Genomic DNA, 19,203 nt, shown 5'->3' on the forward strand with positions numbered 1-19,203 from the left:
CCAATGAGGAGAATGCCTTAAAAAGACGAATCTGCCAGATGGAAAAGGAATTTTAAAAACTCACTGAAGAGAATAATTCCTTCAAAATTAGATTGGAGCAAATAGAAGCTAACGACTTTATGAGCAATTAAGATACTATAAAACAGATCCAAGCAAAATGAAAAAAATAGAAGGCAATGTGAAATATCTCACTGGAAAAACCACTGACCTGGAAAATAGATCTAGGAGAGATAACTTAAAAATTATTGGACTACCAGAAAGCCATTATCAAAAAAAGAGCCTAGACTCCATCTTTCAAGAAATTCTCAAGCAAAATTGCCCTGATATTCTAGAACCAGAGGGCAAAATAGAATTGAAAGAATTCACCGACTGCCTCCTGAAAAAGATCCCCAAAAGAAATCTCCTAGGAATATTATAGCCAAATTCCAGAGTTCCCAGGTCAAGGAGAAAATACTGCAAGCAGTCAGGAAGAAACAATTTGAGTATTGTGGAAACACAATCAGGATAACACAAGACCTAGCAGCTTCTATGTTAAGGGCTTGGAAGGACTATAACCAAGAATCCCCTACCTAGCAAAACTGAGTATAATGCTTCAGAGAAAAATATGGTCATTCAGTGAAACAGATTTTCAAGATTCTTGAGGCAAAAACCAGAGCTGAACAGAAAATCTGACTTTCAAAATACAAGAAGCAAGAGAAGCATGAGAAGGTAAAGAGGAAAAAGGAATCATAAGAAACTTACCAAAGTTGAACTATTTACATTCTTACATGGAAAAACAATTATTGTAACTCATGAGACTTTTCTCAGTATGAGGATAGTTGGAGGGAATATATATGTATAAATACATATATATGTATATATAGGAGTTGTATGTGTATATAAAAATATATATATATATATATGTGTGTGCATACATGTATACATAGAGGACACAGGATGAGTTAAATATGAAGGGATGATATCTAAAAAAAATAAAAATAAGAGGTGAGAGGAATATATCGGGAGGAGAAAGGGAGAGATAGATTAGGGTAAATTATGTCATATAAAAGAGGCAAGAGAAAACTGTTAAAATGGAAGGGAAGAGCAGGAGGGTAAAAGGGAATGGGTCAAGTTTACTCTCATTGAATTTGGCTTAAGGAGGGAATAACATACACACTCAATTGGGTATTTTACCCTACAGGAATAGGAGGAAAGGGGATAAGAGGGGGGATAACAGAAGGGAGGGCAGACTGGGGGAGAGGGTAGATAGAAGTAAACACTTTTGAAAAGGGACAGGGTCAAAGGTGAAAACAGAACAAGTGGGGGTGGGTGGGATAGGATGGAGGGAAATATAGTTAGTCTTTCACAAGATAACTACTATGGAAATGTTTTGCATAACTACCCATGTACAACCTGTATCGAATTGCTTATCGTCCCAGGGGGGTAGGTGAGGAGGACAAAAGGGAAAAAATCTGGAACTCAAAAGTTTTAAAAACAAAAATTGCTTTTTTTTCCCTACATGCAACTGGGAAATAAGATATACAGGCACTGGGGTATAGAAATCCATCTTGCCCTACTGGAAAGTTGGGGGGAAGAATGAGGGAGAATATAAGAAAGAACAGATTGGGGGAAGGGGCATTCAGTAGGTCATTATTTTGGGGTGGGAGTAGGGGAAAGATGGGGAGAAAGTCTGTATCCCAAAATCTTCTGAAAATGTATCTTGAAATCTAAAAATAAATAAATAGGACAAAAATTAAAAAAAAGAGTTTAACTTAAATTGAAAATGAGTAAATCTATAGTTAACATAAAAAAAAAAACCCAAAGAAACAACAGCAAGAAGAAGCTAATAAAAAGGTTAATATAGACACACTGGATATTTACCTGAACTAGAGACTCAATCAAGCTTTCCAGTAACCCAAGTACTGATATGTCTAGAACAAATGAATCAGACAAAAATAATTTCAAAGAATTTTATTCAAAATTCTCCTGCCTGGAAAAACAAGATATATGACATGGAATCTCCACATGCTCTAATAACTTATTTCTCTGTACATTATGTATTCTATACATACAATCCAGCATTTGAACAACAATCCAGCATTTAAATTAAGAATCAAGGCTTTGAGTGAGCTATGGGACACTGCAGTTAGTAGTGTCTGTTGATGATTCAAAGCTCTGAGCTACAGTGCATTATGTATTTAAATCAGTGTTTTGCCTAAAAATCAAGATTCTGATAGCTGTTATTTGCATTGAGAAAAGACTGCTAACTTTTAAAACAAGATGAATCTTTGTGGATAAAATTTTCTTGGAAAGCAAAGTCTACACAAACATCATCCTTTTGTTCTCTTCTAAATATTAATTCTTTTCACTGTTCTAGCGTAATTTAAAATGGAAAGATTTTCTTGGCCACTGGCACAATGTTCATGCCAACACTACTCTTTTGAATATAAAAACATGTTCATCAGCTACTGCACTGCTAGCAGCAGGTCATCAAATATGAAGGGAATCAAACAATATCCAAGTTCTGCCCAAGTAGGACCTATTCTTCAGGAGGAAAATATTCTGAATATTCAGAAGGCGGAAAGCATTCCCAATTAGGTATGATGAGCTTAACTGTGGCCTAAGATTATCCTTTTCAGTATAAGCAATTTAGAAACATATACTTTTATTTCCTTTTCCATTTTTAAAAGTGGCAAAATGGTCTCATAAGGAAAAACAAATTACTTTATCAGACAAGGGAATTTCCTACAAACCCCTTTAAGAAAAATTACAATAAAGGGTTTTCTAAGAATAATAATTAAAGTATCATTGGAGAGCCAAACAGCAATACAATTGTGCATGATACACCTTTGGGCTCTGGGTTAAGGATAAAAGCAAAGAAAATGTTAGCACCACAAAGCTAATATTTCAATGACTAAAATAAATCATAAACTGGCAAAATCCCAAGTCCTCTAAAGCACTTCTATCCATTTAAAGTTGTTAGCCAGAAAGCTTCTTCCAAAAAAAGAAAAATCATTCATCCTAAAAGAAAACAGAATAGCAATTTCCCCCATTTGATCCAGAAAAAATACAAAACTCTTATGAATTTGGACTCAAAGGTGTAAGTAGTTAGAAAGAAATAGCTCTCAGTGATCAAAAAGTTTCCACTAATGCATTTTGCCACAACTTTTTACAATTTCAGAGCTACAGTGATTGGAAAATCAGATCAGAATAAGCATATGCAAAGGAAAAATTAAATTATTTAAATAATATTTTTTATTCTCCCTCAAATTTTTATTTTTAAGGAGGGAAAGACATAAATGTTTTTAGTCTGGCTCGTAACAAAGAAAAATGTTTTATTAAGAAGTTCATAAGAGCAACTTAAATGTAAATTTTAAAAATCCCTATAGTTCATAGTTCAATTAGCCTGGATGATAAAATGAGAAATATAGGGTAGTCCATTATAATCAGAGAGTCTGAATATTATTTGGTTTTTCAATAAAGTTTAAGGACTCAGTTTTAAAGTAGCATCTAACCATTATGTAGTTCTAATAACTGCTTGATCAGTATTTTTATTTCTAAAGTTTAAATTATGTTCATCTTTCCCTTTTGTTCTATAAATAATTCTGGTAAATTGCTCTGATTTTCAAATGGTTGATCTACAGAATACAAAGTATTTATGGCAACCTAATGCCCCCCAAACTCATCCCGGAAAAATAATTTGGAAAACAACTGAAATTCTGAAAAATTAATACAAACCATTCTGAGATGAATTTAAATCAAATATTTGCGAGGTTCTAAAGATAGCAGCTATATTCAAATTTAGACATCACCCTAACATTAAATATTTATTATAATTGTAAACAAAAGGCTGTTCCAAAAAAAGTGCATGTAAAAAGGGATTCATTTGTAATGATGTACCTGATAAAGTAATTATAAAATACTTTATTTCATAAAGATTGCAGTACAATAACTTTTAGCTCAAAGTATAGAGCAGAGCTTTGGATGCATGACCAAAAAGATGATATTTTTCATAACATTAATTCTCTGAGCAGCACTCACTAGTATGATGAAATATACTTATAAAGTTACACTTTTAAAACGTCATTAGCACATCCCGTTCTTGTACACTAGTGTAAAAAGGTCTTCCAAAGATAAATGAATGTAGGCCCGGTTTGATTTTCTCAGCTAAAGCCATTATGATGTTAAGATCGCCCTCTGCTGTTAAATCGAGATCTATCTTCAAGTTTCGGAGAGATTTAAATGGCTTTTTTCCCTTTTGCCTGAAAATTACAAGAAAAAGCCCTGTTATAAAAAACGTTCACCTGAAAAAATGTAAAATGATTCTCATTCTGTCAAAAGTTTTACTTACGTATCATCCTCTATGTATTTTATTAGCGTTAAGGCTTTTCTATGAAGGACAAGTAGAAACTGTGCAAGAAAAGTACTTCTCAGAGACAAACCAGGTTTCAAATGAAAGATCTAAGCAAAAAACCAAAACAAAACAATGGTATTTTATGAGTAAACAAAGTTACTCTAAAAACGACCACTTTCATATGTATGTTTCTTCTAGAATTCTTTCCATAAATTCATTTCCACCACTCAATGTAGAATCATTATGCTTTTGCAGAGACTGATGGAGTAGCAGTAGAGAGGGTGATAAAAACATTTTCTGACCATTTATAAACATTCACTTTACTACTGGTACTCTAAACATGAGATCTTTGTCCAAGGACCAACAAATTTACACACTGAAACTAAAACACGTCAATATCGACATTTTCATGCTAAGACAGAAAGGCAAAATGCAGTTGAGGATAAACGGATGATGGCTCAGACTCTTCTTGGAGAGGCAAACAAAGAAGTTGGGGGAGCTGGTTTCACTGCGCACTCAAAGGCAACAAGAAACACCACTTTTATGGGACGTCTGATCAACTTTTCTTGCAGTGCTTATGGTAAGCATAAATAAAATTACATGAAGATAACTGCAGCATATGTGCTAACATTTGTTGCAGAAGATGAAGATATAAAAATTTTTTTTAAGAACTACTTGGTCTTTGGGGCAGCTAGGTGGCGCAGTGAATAGAGCACCGGCCCTGGAGTCATTAGGACCTAAGTTCAAATCCGGCCTCACACTCTTAACACAAAAACTAGCTGTGTGACCTTGGGCAAGTCACTTAATCCCAATTGCCCTCCAAAAAGCACAAAACAAAAAAAAACAACAAAAACTACTTGGTCTTCAAGATAACCAACTTTTACACCTTGTGACTCTGATGTGAAGGTGGGTATAAAAAAATCACAGAAAATGTTGGAAAATACAGCTCAAGCCAGAGAAACACAGGCGCCAAAAAGGCTTACAGACTTCAGGAAACCAAAGCCCAAGTATCACCAACACTTTCATCAAGAGAGTCACACAAAGCAGAAGATATATCAAGCCCCAGATGGAAACATGATCCAATGGAAAGAGTACTGACTAGATTCAGAGGACCTGGGCTTTAAAATCTCTCACTGCCTCCTATCTGTGAGTCTTTGGGCAATTTACTTAACCTCACTGGGCTTCAGTTTCCTCATCAATAAAACAAGGGCTATGCACTAGCTGACTCTGAAGTCCTTTCCGCCCTTCCAGCTCTACATCTATATCCTAAAGAACATCACACACACACAAAAAAGAAACTTATCTTAGACAAGAGATTACTGGTTATTGATGTGCAACTTATTACAATCAGTTTTTCTTTTCTTTTCTTTTTTGCTTTTTGGAGGGCAATTGGGGTTAAGTGATTTGCCCAAAGTCACACAGCTAGTTTTTGTGTTAAGTGTCTGAGGCCGTAGCTGCCCCCAAGAATCAGTTTTTCTTTGAGCAATGAGGCTTGTCCGAGCAAAGCTCAAAATCAGTATTAGATTAAATTGAGGAAGATCAGATGATATTGGGTACAACTACAACAGCCTCAGCCCAACCCATTCAAATGAACGTCTGATGATGAAGAATGTGAAAAGACAAAGAGATTGTCTTTGATTACCACCATTTATTGTAGAAGTGTAATGGACTGTAAAGCAGTAACCAAAAGGAAGAAGGCAAAGGAGCCTAGAAATTACTCCTGGTCTTGTCATTTTTAGGTAGGGTCTGCCACTGGTGATGATTACAGAAGCTGCTTTAGTTACAGTGATGAGCTTTACAAGAAAATCTACTAATATTTTAGTTGTGGTAAGGAAAGTTATAAAGACCATATTCTACTATAACCAACAGGCATTATTTACTAACTAAAGTCAATGACAAAATCACTGATAACCACCTCAGCAAACACTTCTAATATTTTGATGGATGTGTATCTCAATATATGTATTCCTCCAAAGCACAGAAAACGATTCAACCTAGTGTGACTTTGTATCATAGGGAGTTTACATGTCGTAACATTATAATCCATTACCAATGGATCATGAAAATTGTTCATTGCTTATTTTCTGTTTTTGCTATGTAACTGTCCACTCTTTTTCCTTGGCATCAATCTGTCATTGAAGACGATATACTTTATGCTGCTTCTCCTACACAATTTCTCAATTGGAATTTGTTGTAGTCTATGTTTACTGTATCTCTACACTGACCTTTGGGAAAAAGATCCTCAATTTTTATTCCCTGAGATTTGTATTACATAACTTGTAAAAAGATGAGAGAACCCTGAAGGTCATGAAAAACACTACACATTTCCCTAAGTCAGCATGTTCTCCTCTTGTCCAACTCTGGGGGTAGCTCACTGACCATCTGTAATGTATGTATGTATGAAAAAGTCTATATCCCTACCAATAAAAATGTCTGTGTGTATGCTGTAATATATGCATTTTCTTATTCATAAATTGTATGCATGTACTATTATTGTACAAAGTCCTATACATCATAAAACTTGCCCAAAAAGAAATGAAATGATATAATACTCTGTAAATAACATTCAATGGTACAAAAGAAACTTTTCAGTCATTAAAATAGCATTACTGACAAAGTGATATTTTTGTGTGATCAATGACAGAATATGCTATATTATTTTTGGAAATTTGGGTCTAACACCGTGATAATGAGTCTAAGGTCTGGATCATTTTGACACCTGGTTTAAAGCCTTTCACAGCTGAATAAAGATACCTCAGAGAGATACATAGCTCTAAATGAAAGAAATACATCATTGTTGGCTGGGCTTACTTAATCCTGATACTCACTTTTCAGTCATGTCTACCTATTATGAAATGGCATTTTAAAAAATTCAATGAGTAAATTTCCACCTTCCTTAACTTCAATCAGTTGTTCTTGCAAACTAACTGGAAGTTGTGCACTTTTACATTTTTTAATCAGTGGGTTAAAATAATATTGAAAAATGTTCATTTATAAGATTTCAAAGTGTATGGATAGATATGGGAGGTTTTATTGGTGACATGTTAATTAAAAGAACATTAGTAACTTTGAAGAAAGCAGTTTCAGCTGAGTGAGGAATGAATGAGGAAAAAGAAGGTTAAGAGTCAGCGAGATCAGAAGGATACTGATGCCCTTCAAAAAGAGGGGTGGGCCTGGGAGGAAAATATCATGTGATAGGATATGCAAGAGTGTGATGGGACTGTTTTGCTTGCTCATTATATGTTAGTCATTCTTTCACCAATAAATAAAAGTGAGGCATCTTACTCATTGGCCACTACACCAAATACAAAGCTCACCTGCTGAAGGGTGCCTGCGGTAGCCAAGAGGAGGAGGCAGGGTGGAGCAAGGGAGGCTGAGAGATTTACTGGGGTGATTGTTAGGGCATGCTGCCTACCCAACTGCAATACACTTGGTTAGCTAGAACTTAGGGGCTGATGCACACTACAGTTACTTAGTGGGGTCAGCACTGGGAGGGGAAGAAACTATAAATGAATGAAAGAGAGGTGATGTAGCTCCATTAGAAACAAGCCCACAATCGGCTATCACAGAGGATGGGATGTGACCTATTATTCTACACTCTAACTGGCTGATGATACATCCCTGGAGTGATGCCACAGAACATACTTTGGAGATTGCTGGTCTAAGACATTGGGTATTTTGCACCCACTTGGTTTTTCTTGCTTATTTCTTTCATTCTGATTATAGTTTGATGACAATAAAAAAAAAGCATTTGATTTGACAGAAAAAAATAGTACCTTGAGGATCTTTTCCAAAAAGGCCTCTACTATATGTCAAAGTCATTCAAGATTCCTTGAAGGCAAGGAGACATTTTTTTTTTTGCTTTTTGGAGGGGGGAAGGCAGGGCAATTGGGGTTAGGTGACTTGCCCAAGGTCACACAGCTACGTGCTAAGTGTCTGAGATGGTATTTGAACTCAGGTCCTCCTGAATCCAGGGCCGGTGCTTTATTCACTGTGCCACCTAGCTGTCCCTCCAAAAGGCATTTTTGCCAAGATATACTCCCATAATGGAAATGTTGAGCCTATCGTCCAAATGGAAGAGGAAGGAGTTCCTGTGGATAACTAAATCCTTCAGAGAGCTCTGATTTACATGTGACATTGGGCTGACACTGTGCAAAGCCTTCTAAATGAGATCAATCCAATAATCACTCGAGTTTGGCCTAACTACTCACTTGGGAAAAGCAGAGTACAAAAAAGATCAAATGCATTGGGACAAAAGTCATCAACTCCTGTTACTGATCTACCCCCATATAATAAAAACACACACGTCAGTTTTTAAACAGAATTCCAAATAATGTTCACAGCATCGAAGAATAATTAGCAAATTAATGCTGTGAAACTGTGTATAATTCTACTGAGATGATTATTTTTTGCTTTTATTTCCTTCTAAAGTCATTACAGTTTATGAGTAAGTCAACAGGTATTTTAATGCCTTAAATTTCTAAAGTTGTCAAAAGGACAACAAATAGTCTATTTAGAATAACTAAACATTTTTATAATGATCTATTTTCTTATCAATGACAACTAAACTACATTTGAATAACTCAATTCCCATTCTGTGATATGAGGAAAGTGAAATGGTGCTAAAGACAATGAAATCAGGAAGAATGGCAGTACACAGCAAAAAACATATATTGGAGGGACATAATCTTAAAAGCATTAAGTTAACAGTGATGATTATATTACTACTCAATGAACTTAATCAAAAGGACTTTACCAAATGATAAGCATTTCTCATCTGTGAAAATGGTCTATATATATAATTAAGCAATATTCAAAAATATAAAAAGGAACAGGCCGTCTTTAACAACATTTTTCTATGATAGATCCTATCTTTTCAGCCAAACAATGACCAACAATGGAAAAGACTATGAGACATCCCTATGTTTGTTTGCTGATTCTCTCCCCAAAACTGGTTTAACAGAGCAAGATACATCCTTTACAATTCTTCTCCAACAAAATTTATGACACATATATTACAATCAGACAAGATTCTTTCACCTTTCTTTGATCCCTAGTACTCAGACCAATGCTTGACACATACATAGTAGGTGCTTACTGTTTACTGAATTGACAACTGGCTGCCACGTCTTAATGATTCTCCCTTCACATCCTCTCTTGCTTCTCTCTTTCTGTCTCTCTCCTCAATCTAATTCAAGCCCTCATGAATTCTTCCTTGTGTTACTGTAATAGCCCTGACAGGTCCACTTGCCTCAAGTCTTTCCCTTCTCCAATCTATTCTGCAGAGAGCTGTCAAAGTGAATTTCCTACAGCACAAATCTGATCAAGTCACTTGGTCGTCTGAAAAACTCCTGATGTTCCCTGTTATCTCTGAGGATAGAATTCAAAGGAATTTAAAACTTTTACAACCTCACTCAAACTTTTTTCTTTTTTTTTTTATGCACTAAATGGTCCAGCTGAACTCATCTTGCTAGTTTTCAAACAGACTATTTTTCTTTCATCTGATACCTTTACCCACTTCATTATCTTATCTTTTTAAGTTTTGTATATATTTACATATGTATATGTTATTTCTCCCCCAAATATGTAAGCCCCCTGAAGATAGGGACAATTTCATTTGCTGTCTTTATATCCCCATGAGCTATCACAATGGCTGGCCCAAAACAGGTGGTTTAACCAGGCAAAAACACCTGCTTTGGGAAAGTGCTATGTCTACTTAATTATTTCAACTGAATCAAAAGTCAGTAATTTTTAGCATTATAATCTATGGATACTGTGACTGTAATTAATATATGTAGCAGCAGATATGTGAATATCTGTTTTTTCCATAATTTTACTCTATAGGTTTTTCATTAGTAATGAAGAAGAAAATCAGTTTGAAGCTATTTAGAAAGAACATTAAAAATAAGATTTCAGTTTGCAATGAATGATATAATGAGGATAATGGAAGCCTCTATTAAATAAGAAAATGTTTTATTTTTGTTGATTTCCAATTCAACTATTACCTGATCCAGGAAGGCTTTTACTAGTGTGTCTCTGTGCAGAACATCTTGAAAAACATTCCTGGGAAGACAGCATAAAGACAGGATATAAATCAGACTGTTAAAAAAATGGCAACAAAGATAGTAGAAAGAGAAAAGAAATCTAGTTTTTAGGAACTTAACTTGAATTAGCTCTACAATTTAAGGGACTTAATTTAAAGACTTATTTCCCATAGAAACTTTCAGGTCAGTTCACTTTCTTCTTTCTACAATAATCACATCACTACATGGATTATTATAACTTGCCTCTGAAAACGGAAAATGGAGACCACACTGAAGTATAGGCAGTAAATAAGGGTAATGATAAGTTCTAACAACCTGTAAATAAATTTGTTCTTATAAACTGATAACTCTTTATAATCAGGTTGGGAGGGAAATAATGTGATGTAAGGGGTACAAAGGAAGACTGACATGGTACTATAGGACAGGCAACTGGGATTTCTTTTATATAACCTCACTTCAACTATCCTTATATTTCTGGTGGGGTATGTCTGGGGAGTATGATCAGTTTCGGTATATTATGAAAATTAGAGAGCAAAATATCCACCACCTTGGCTTATACCAGGCTGAGAAATAAGGAAAATATTGTAATCTTTCTCAAAAGAATTTATCAGAATTCAAAGTTATACTCAGGTCAGAAAGGGAGTCACCATTTAATAAAGGGTAAGAAGCTAAAAGAAAAAGAAAAGCAGTAACAATGGGAAGTCAGGGTGGTAGGGAGAAATATGACCTCAGCAGAAGTGATGGGAGAGTATGTCAAATTCAATGCAGTCTAGAAAATAAGGGGGAAGATAAGAGGTTTGGAGAGATAGTGGCAGAAGAAAAGTGACCAAAATGCAAAATCAGCACTTCACTTGCTTGGTTGTCTACAACACTGGTTGACTTAGACACCAGTAGTTCCATTTCTGAGGCACTAGGTAGCAATAGATGAGCATTGTGTTGGGTGTCTTAAGGCAACGTGATAACCTGAATGAATTACTGATGCGATTTCAGGGAAACTGCAAGAAGCACTAGCGTGGAAACAAGGCAGGCTCTATTTGTCTGCTGGTCTCAATGAGAGTTGTATATGAAATAAGGCGTCATTGGAAGGGTGATTACATTTTCCATTTTCTATTGTCTACATCTTAGACATCAGTGCTCTGCTCTATTCTGTGACATGTAATACCACTGCTGTAGCCCTACACTTTTTTGGGAGCCGGGTGAGGGGAGTAATGGGGGTTAAGTGACTTGCCCAGGCTCACAAAGCTAGTGTGAAGTTTCTGAGACCAACAGTTGAACTCAGGCCCTCCTGACTCCAGGGCTGCTGCTCTATTCACTGTGCCACCCTAGCTGTCCGTGCCCTACACTTCTTCACATGAGCAAACGGAGAAATAATTTTTCTGGATACGCTTTCAGGTAATCTGAACCTGAATCTTCTTTCTTTCCACCTTTGCTGGTCTAGACAATTAAACCTGATGAACAGTTGTATTTATAAAGAAAATAACATCTGAAAGATTAAAAGACCAAAGTTATTCTGTAATTCTCTTATTATCAGTGTTATTTCATTTTCTTCATGATATTATGATCATTATCATCTACTATAATTTTGCAATCATAGATTTTCATTTCATTGAATTTAAAAGCCATATCCTATGATTGGAATGAGTAAAATTATATATTAAAAATGATTCACTGTAAAGTACAAAAAAGAAACTCAGTCCTACACTCATTTATTGCAATGTATGTTGCACTATGCCCAGGGTATATTGCATGCTTTTTACAGGATAAAAATAGCCAGAATTCATTCCTTCTGTTTAGTTACCACGTTAATTAAATTAATGTTAATACTACTGTTATTTTGGAAGGTTAATTTGAACCATTCAAGGAAAAAAGAGACATTGGTAACAGGAAAAACAGGTCTATTTAACTTAGAAAATGTTCCTTCAAACATTATCATTAATCATGTTCCTTTTCTTTTGAACATATTACTTGAATTTTGTGCATTCAGATGTTATTGGTAGCATTCCACCACACAAGATAATGATTGTTTGTAGAAATAGAGCAACATTAAGTATAATTTGGATGCCATTACATACAAATCAGGAGTGAAGCTTTCGTCTGTATAGATAATTGTATCTTGAGCTACGTCTTCTTCTGAAGTGGCTCTCCAAAACGCAGTCAGCTCTGATCTCATGTACCGACGCTGGTTATAAATATGTTCATGACAGGGTGGCATCTGTTTCACTGTATTAACATCCACATCTATGTGTGTAGTGGGATACGGGGCATACATGACTTGTCGGAAGGGCAGCACAAAACTTCCAGTTGAATCCTGTCACAGTAAAAGGTAAGTTAAACTTGCTATGAAAATTTTAGATACATTTTCCATGCTTTCAGGTTTTTTTCAGGATTGGGGTTTTCCTTTGTTCTGTAAGATATTCACAAATAAAGAGGATACCAAAAGTTTCCAAATTTTCAGAGCTACCAAAAGAGCCTATTATACTTCTGTTTAGTTATAACTCTCGTCTATGAAAAGTTATCTTTTTTTTAGATAACTCCATTCATGCTCTTTCTGTACCAATTCCATCCATCACACCCCAAATCCTTAATATAGATACTTAACTTATTGATAGATAAGACACTTTTTCTTTACATGAGGGAAACAAGCACATACAGAGCAAGGGCCTCAGGAGTCCTGGGTGAATTAACTGTCTAGTTGACTGGAAAAGTCACTTCACCTCCCTAAGGGTCAGGTTTTGATCTGTAAATATCCATTCATTCATTTAGCAATTACATAATTCATACACTAAACTAAGCACGGTGGGGGATAAAGATATCATTGGATCAGAGGATTTAGAGCAGGAAAAATTCATTCAATTATAATTCATTTGGACCAATCTCCTCATTTGACAGACAAAGAAATGGAAGACCTAAGAGTTTTAAAAGCCTTCACAAAGATCACATGACTAATAAGCAGCAGGAAAAGGCTTTATATTCAGGTTCTCTGTCTCCAAATGCAGTGGTCTTCTTTATTACCATGCTGTTTGTCATGCCCTATGGTCTGGTGGGAGTGTTAGCCAGTTTACACAACTAACCATAATATGCCAGGGAAGCAATGAGGTATGTGTGGGTATGGTGTTTGATGGGATGGGGACGAGGGAAGAAACAGCAACTGATCCAACCTTGAATAATGAGAGGAATTGGGTAGGCAGAGGTACCCAGGAAAGAGAATGGATCAAATGATTGCTGAGGTTTCTTCCAGCTCCTTAAGTGCTGTGATTTTATGATTAGGAGAAGCTATTAAAGAACAGCATTAAATTCTTCAACTGATTACTTTCCTAACATGTATGCATTTTTTGATTTTGATAAATTCGCACAAATTAAGTTTGTGATTTTAGTTTCCAAGGAGTAGTCACATTAAAATTCTGTCACTGTGAGCACCCAGTGTGAAGCTTCTAACAGTTTCCATATGGAATAGGTAAAATGTCCTATACGCATTTGTTTTGCATCCTTCTCCCCCTCCCCCCCTTTTTTTTTTTATCACTTTGCCTTGTTTGCATCCTCAAGAAAGCAACCCTAGGCCAGAATAAGGGTCTCTGAGCAATACGGAAGCTGCTACTTTATTATTATCTTACTGGTAATTCCAAAAGAGTAAAAAAGATTCCAAGAAATGAACAATGAGGGGGCAGCTAGGTGGCACAGTGAATAAAGCACCGGCCCTGGAGTCAGGAGGATCCAAGTTCAAATCTGAGCTCAGACACTTAATACTTACTAGCTGGGGGACCTTGGGCAAGTCACTTAACCCCAATTGCCCTACTCTCCCACCTCCAAAAAGACAAAAAAAAAAGTAAAAAAAGAAATAAAGACATTGCATCTTTGATTATTTTAGAATAATTAAGCATCTGAATAATTACTTAAAGTTTTGGTCTTTGGTTCTTTATTGTTCACTTTATATTTGAAATGAAGAAAAAGAGAAAAGTGATAAAATTTTAAAAATACAAATAGAAATTAAAATGTATATATAGGAAACAGCTTTTTTTTTTCCTGTTAATATCCAAGGTGGTATAAATTTAAAAATAGCAAAACTATGAAGCTGCTCAGAAAAAGAAATGTTCCAATTTGAGTTGTGTAAATTAATGGAAATTTTCTCTCAAATCAAAAAAATAAAAATGAATTCATTTTGTAGTGGTTTTTGAAAGCTGGCCATTACAAAAACACTGAGTAGCTATAAGTAGCTATAGGTGGAATATTGGTAGTAGGGGGAGCATACGATGGTGTCCCACTGACTGTACAATCAACATAACCCAGGACACATATTTTAAAAGGCCGGGAAGAGTGATTGTGTAGAGACTACATTCCCTGGAAGAATATATTCCACAATAAATGTGTGTGTGTGTGTGTGTGTGTGTGTGTGTGTGTGTCCTAACACATAAAATAGTAAATATTTTTAGTGAGTTACCAAAACAACTTGGGGTTTCATTTTGTTGAAAAAAGCACAAGCTGTACCTTGAGAAGGCCTTGCACAAATAACCCGGATTCATACTTAAATGAAGACTCATTCTTACAAAGTCTGGAGCATTTTCGTTCTGAAGGAGTCAGAAAAAGGCACAATGTCCTCACTATCTGTGAAACAAAAGGATTCGAGAAGGAAAAAAATATATATATATATATATATATATAAATATAGCAAAAGGGTAGTTGGTTTACAAAAGAAAGAAATCCTGAATAGAAATGTTAAAGTTATATTTACTGATAAATAAGTCCAAAGACTAGTATGTTTCCAATACTTTAGTGCACTTCCAAGTTGCCTCACCTATCATGGCAAATTATTTCAGACAAAAATATAATTTTCTAGAAATATATAGCAAAGCTGGGTATGATGAAAGATCACTTCTGAGAGTTATGCAAATAAACAAGGACCACCAGGGGGCTATCCAGGTTCAAAGCTTTTTGTAGTACTGAAATTTTGTTCTATCAAATATTGGTTGAAAAAAATGGGCCCCTGGATAGGATTTAGAAATTTCTGTTGTGAAAATGAGCTATTGGAGCATGTTTTAGGTAGTTGGCAGGGAGGTGCTATTTCTGCATGGCTTTAATAGTTGTCAAAAATAACTCATTGGGTTATTTACATTACATTATTTTCAATGTTTGAATTGACTAATATATATTAGTTCATTAACTGGTCCTACAGAGCTTTAATTTCCACTGGCTTGTCCAAGTCATGAAAAGGATGTGAGAGCCCTTGTCATCTGGGCTTTTTTTTTTTTTTTAAGCAATTGGGGTTAAGTAACTTGCTCAAGGTTACACGGCCAGTTATTTCTGGGTGTCGTGCTGAGTGTCTGAGCCCGGATTTGATCCCCAGGTCATCCAGACACTGGAGCCAGTGCTCTTACTCGCTGAGCCACCTGGCCACCCCTAAGCAATTGGGGTTAAGTAACTTGCTCAAGGTTACACGGCCAGTTATTTCTGGGTGTGGTGCTAAGAATCTGAGCCCGGATTTGATCCCCAGGTCATCCCGACAATGGAGCCAGTGCTCTTACTTGCTGAGCCAGCTGGCCGCCCCTATCTGGGCTTGTTTTGAGATTTTCTGGAAACTCTTACTTTTATGTTTCTTTTGGGCATGGAAAAGTTGTGCTCTCACTGGAAATTTACAAAGGATTATGGTGAAACTTCCCTGACCCAGCTTAACATAGTGATCGGCACACAGCAAGCATTTAAATAAATGCTTGTTGATTAATCCTGCTGGTGCATTCTCTCCTAGATTACCTTATAACTAATTACTCTCACCAGGCAATCACACAATATTACTTTGCATTTATTCTCTTTTTATGTATTTTGTATAGACTTATATAAGTCTTTAATGTCTCCTATTAGAATATAAGTTTCTTGTAAGTAGTATTTCAATCATTGTATTTGAATCCCCAGTGCCTTAAAGTTTTGGTCTTTGGTTCTTTATTGTTCATTTTATCCTTAAAATGCAGAAAAAGAGAAAAGTGATATAATTTAAAAAATACAAATAGAAATTAAAATTTATATAGGAAACAGCTTTTTTCTTCTGTTAATATTGAATTTAAAAATAGCAAAACTGCATACGCTGCTCAGGAAAAAATGAAATGTCCAATTTGAGTTGTGTAAATTAATGGAAATCACAGCCCCGTAGTGACGGCTGAATTACCAGATCTCACACCAGAACTTGGGATCTTGTCCCCACTGCTGCATTTGATGCTGCCAGCTCCCCTGTCCTCTACGATATGCTTTCTTCCCTGGGTTTTCATGATACTGTTCTCTCTTGGTCTCCCGGTCAAGGAAGAGGATGATGATGGTATCCTTCTTGGCTATCTTCCCACCTGTCTGACCACTCTTCAATATTTTTTGATGATTCATCATTCACACCACACCCCCTGCTGCCTATGAGATTTTTTGAGCTGGACACCCTATATGCTCAACTTGTTTAAAGCAGAACCCATATTTTCTCCAACCACAGTTATGAACCTCCCTATTTCTGTCAAGAATACAAACATCCCAAGTGGGGGAAGCCCAGTGGCCACAGCACAAGTTGCACAATGAGCTGACCCGCTGGGCGCGAACACCAGGGACACTGGAATTCCCCGACTAAAGGCCTCCCTGTGCTTTCTCCACCTCGGGCTGTTTAGGCCAACAGCTCCAGGGAGAGGAATACTGCTTTGCTGTCATCTCCTTGTGAGTGGGACTGGCAACCCAGCTGTACCTCTAGGCACAAATACTTTACAAGACATCATAGACATGTGCCAACTGATGGACTGCCTTGCCAGAAAAACAGTTTTGGGGGGTGGAGTCAAGATGGTGGAGTAGAAACAGGTCTTCCACTGGGGCTTTGCCTCCCACCACCTCCAAATTATGTAAAAGGGGACTCTGAACAAATATAAAAGCTAAAGAACCCACAAAATGACAAAGAGAAGCTAACCTTCCACTGAGGACAGCCCTGCAGGGAGCAGCCAGCCCAGCTTTCGGGAAGCTCACCCAAGCCCAGGGCTTTAACCTCAGGGCAGGCCTGACCAGCTGCCAGCTGGAGGGACTTCACATCACCAGAAGCTATGGCGGTTTCCAGAATTATCAACCCACAGATGATAAGGACAAAGTGAGAGGTCAGTGCAGTCTGGACTTTGGGGTCCGGCAGTTTGGGGTGCGTCGGCCTTTATCCCCTGGAGGGAAAAGCTGCTGAGGTGCTATGGCAGTGTAGCCACTGCCATGCGGCAGCCTCAGCTCCTGGACTGCAGAGTGTAGGGGGACCAAGCACCAGTCTGAGGGGTCATCGCTCTTGCTTTAACCTGCTTGGATCTGGGTTGCAGTCTAGGGTGGAGGTCCTGGGGTGTGTGTCCAGCTTGCCAGAGCATGTGGAGACCTCAGAGACGGCACCCATCTAATACCTCTGGCAGCTGAGAAAACGCCAGCGTTTGGGACAAAAGCTCCCCTGTCTGGTGGCAGAGTCCTACTGTGGCAAAAAGTCCAAAAGCCAATTAATTGTGTGGCAACATGAGTAAACGAGGGAAGCAAAGCAAACAGAACAGTCCAACTTTACTCTCCTGTTCTGGGGACAAAAAGGATCAAAGCACAGAACAGGAGGAAGACAGTAAAGTCAGAACTCCTGCACCAAAAGCTTCCAAGAAAAATATGAGCTGGATACAGGCCATAGAGGAGCTTAAGAAGGATTTTGAAAACCAAATAAGAGAAGTGGAGGAAAAATTGGGAAGAGAAATGAGAACAATGAAAGAAAATTATTAAATGAGAGTCAACAACCTAACTAAAGAAAGTAACACCTCAAAAAATAAACTAACTCAAATGGCAAAAGAGGCCCAGAAAGTCAATGAGGAGAAGAATGCCTTAAAAAGCCAAATTTGCCAGATGGACAAAGAATCTCAAAAGCTCACTGAAGAGAATCATTCTTTCAGAATTAGACTGGAGCAAATGGAAGCTAGTGACTTTATGAGAAATCAAGATACTACTAAACAGATCCAAACAAATGAGAGAATAGAAGGCAATGTGAAGTATCTCATTGGGAAAACCACTGACCTGGAAAATAGATCCAGGAGAGATAATTTAAAAATTACTGGACTACCTGAAAGCCATAATAAAAAAAAAGAAGCTAGAAATCATCCTCCAAGAAATTCTCAAGGAAAACTGCCCTGATGTTTTAGAACCAGAGGGCAAAACAGAGGTTGAAAGAAAACACCTATCACCTCCTGAAAAAGACACCAAAAAGAAAACTCCTAGGAATATTATAGTCAGGCTCTGGAATTCCCAGGTCAAAGAGAAAACATTACAAGCAGCCAGGAAGAAACAATTTGAATACTATGGAAACACAATCAGGATAACACAGCATCTGCCAGCTTCTACACTGAGGGATCGAAGGCCTTGGAAAATGATGTTCTGGAGGTCAAAGGAGCTGGGATTAAAACCAAGAATCACTTACCCAGCAAAACTGAGTATCATGTTTCAGGGGAAAATATGGTCATTCAGTTGAATAGAGGACTTTGAAGCATTCTTGATGAAAAAATCAGTTGAATAGAAAATTTGACATTCAGATACAAGAAGCAAGAGAAGCATGAGAAGGTAAACAGGGAAAAGAAAACATAAGGAACTTATCAAAGTTGAACTATTAACATTCCTACATGGAAAATCAATAATTGTAACTGATGAAACTTTTCTCAGTATGAGAATAGTTGAATGGAATAGAAATGTGTGTGTATGTATGTATACATATATATATATATATATATATATATCTATATAGGAGGGTATATGGAAGTATGAGATATTTCACATTGCTGTCTATTCTTTCATTTGTTTGGCTGTTTAATGATTTCTTCATTT

The 19,203-nt window shown here is 36.7% G+C and overlaps 1 protein-coding gene across 3 annotated transcripts in view; it reads right to left on the bottom strand.

Moving 5' to 3' along the window:
- Window positions 1–1,935: 1,935 nt before the first annotated feature.
- The window catches only part of C9orf72 (C9orf72-SMCR8 complex subunit), a 45,586-nt gene continuing 28,318 nt past the window's right edge, over window positions 1,936–19,203 (bottom strand). For 2 of the 3 annotated variants that reach the window (XM_069090541.1, XM_069090542.1), the window contains exons 7-11: window positions 14,860–14,976; window positions 12,450–12,685; window positions 10,339–10,396; window positions 4,331–4,440; window positions 1,936–4,241 (exon numbers count right to left, since the gene is read on the bottom strand). In XM_069090541.1, the coding sequence (XP_068946642.1) occupies window positions 4,055–4,241; window positions 4,331–4,440; window positions 10,339–10,396; window positions 12,450–12,685; window positions 14,860–14,976 (708 nt within the window). In that variant the 3' untranslated portion in view covers window positions 1,936–4,054. The remainder of the gene's footprint in view (window positions 4,242–4,330; window positions 4,441–10,338; window positions 10,397–12,449; window positions 12,686–14,859; window positions 14,977–19,203) is intronic. The other variant, XM_069090543.1, reaches the window with a different exon arrangement.

Source organism: Petaurus breviceps, unplaced genomic scaffold (genome assembly GCF_028583685.1).
Source record: "Petaurus breviceps papuanus isolate PSGF00001 unplaced genomic scaffold, PetGlider_PUasm1.0 125, whole genome shotgun sequence".
Taxonomy (NCBI): Eukaryota; Metazoa; Chordata; class Mammalia; order Diprotodontia; family Petauridae; genus Petaurus; species Petaurus breviceps.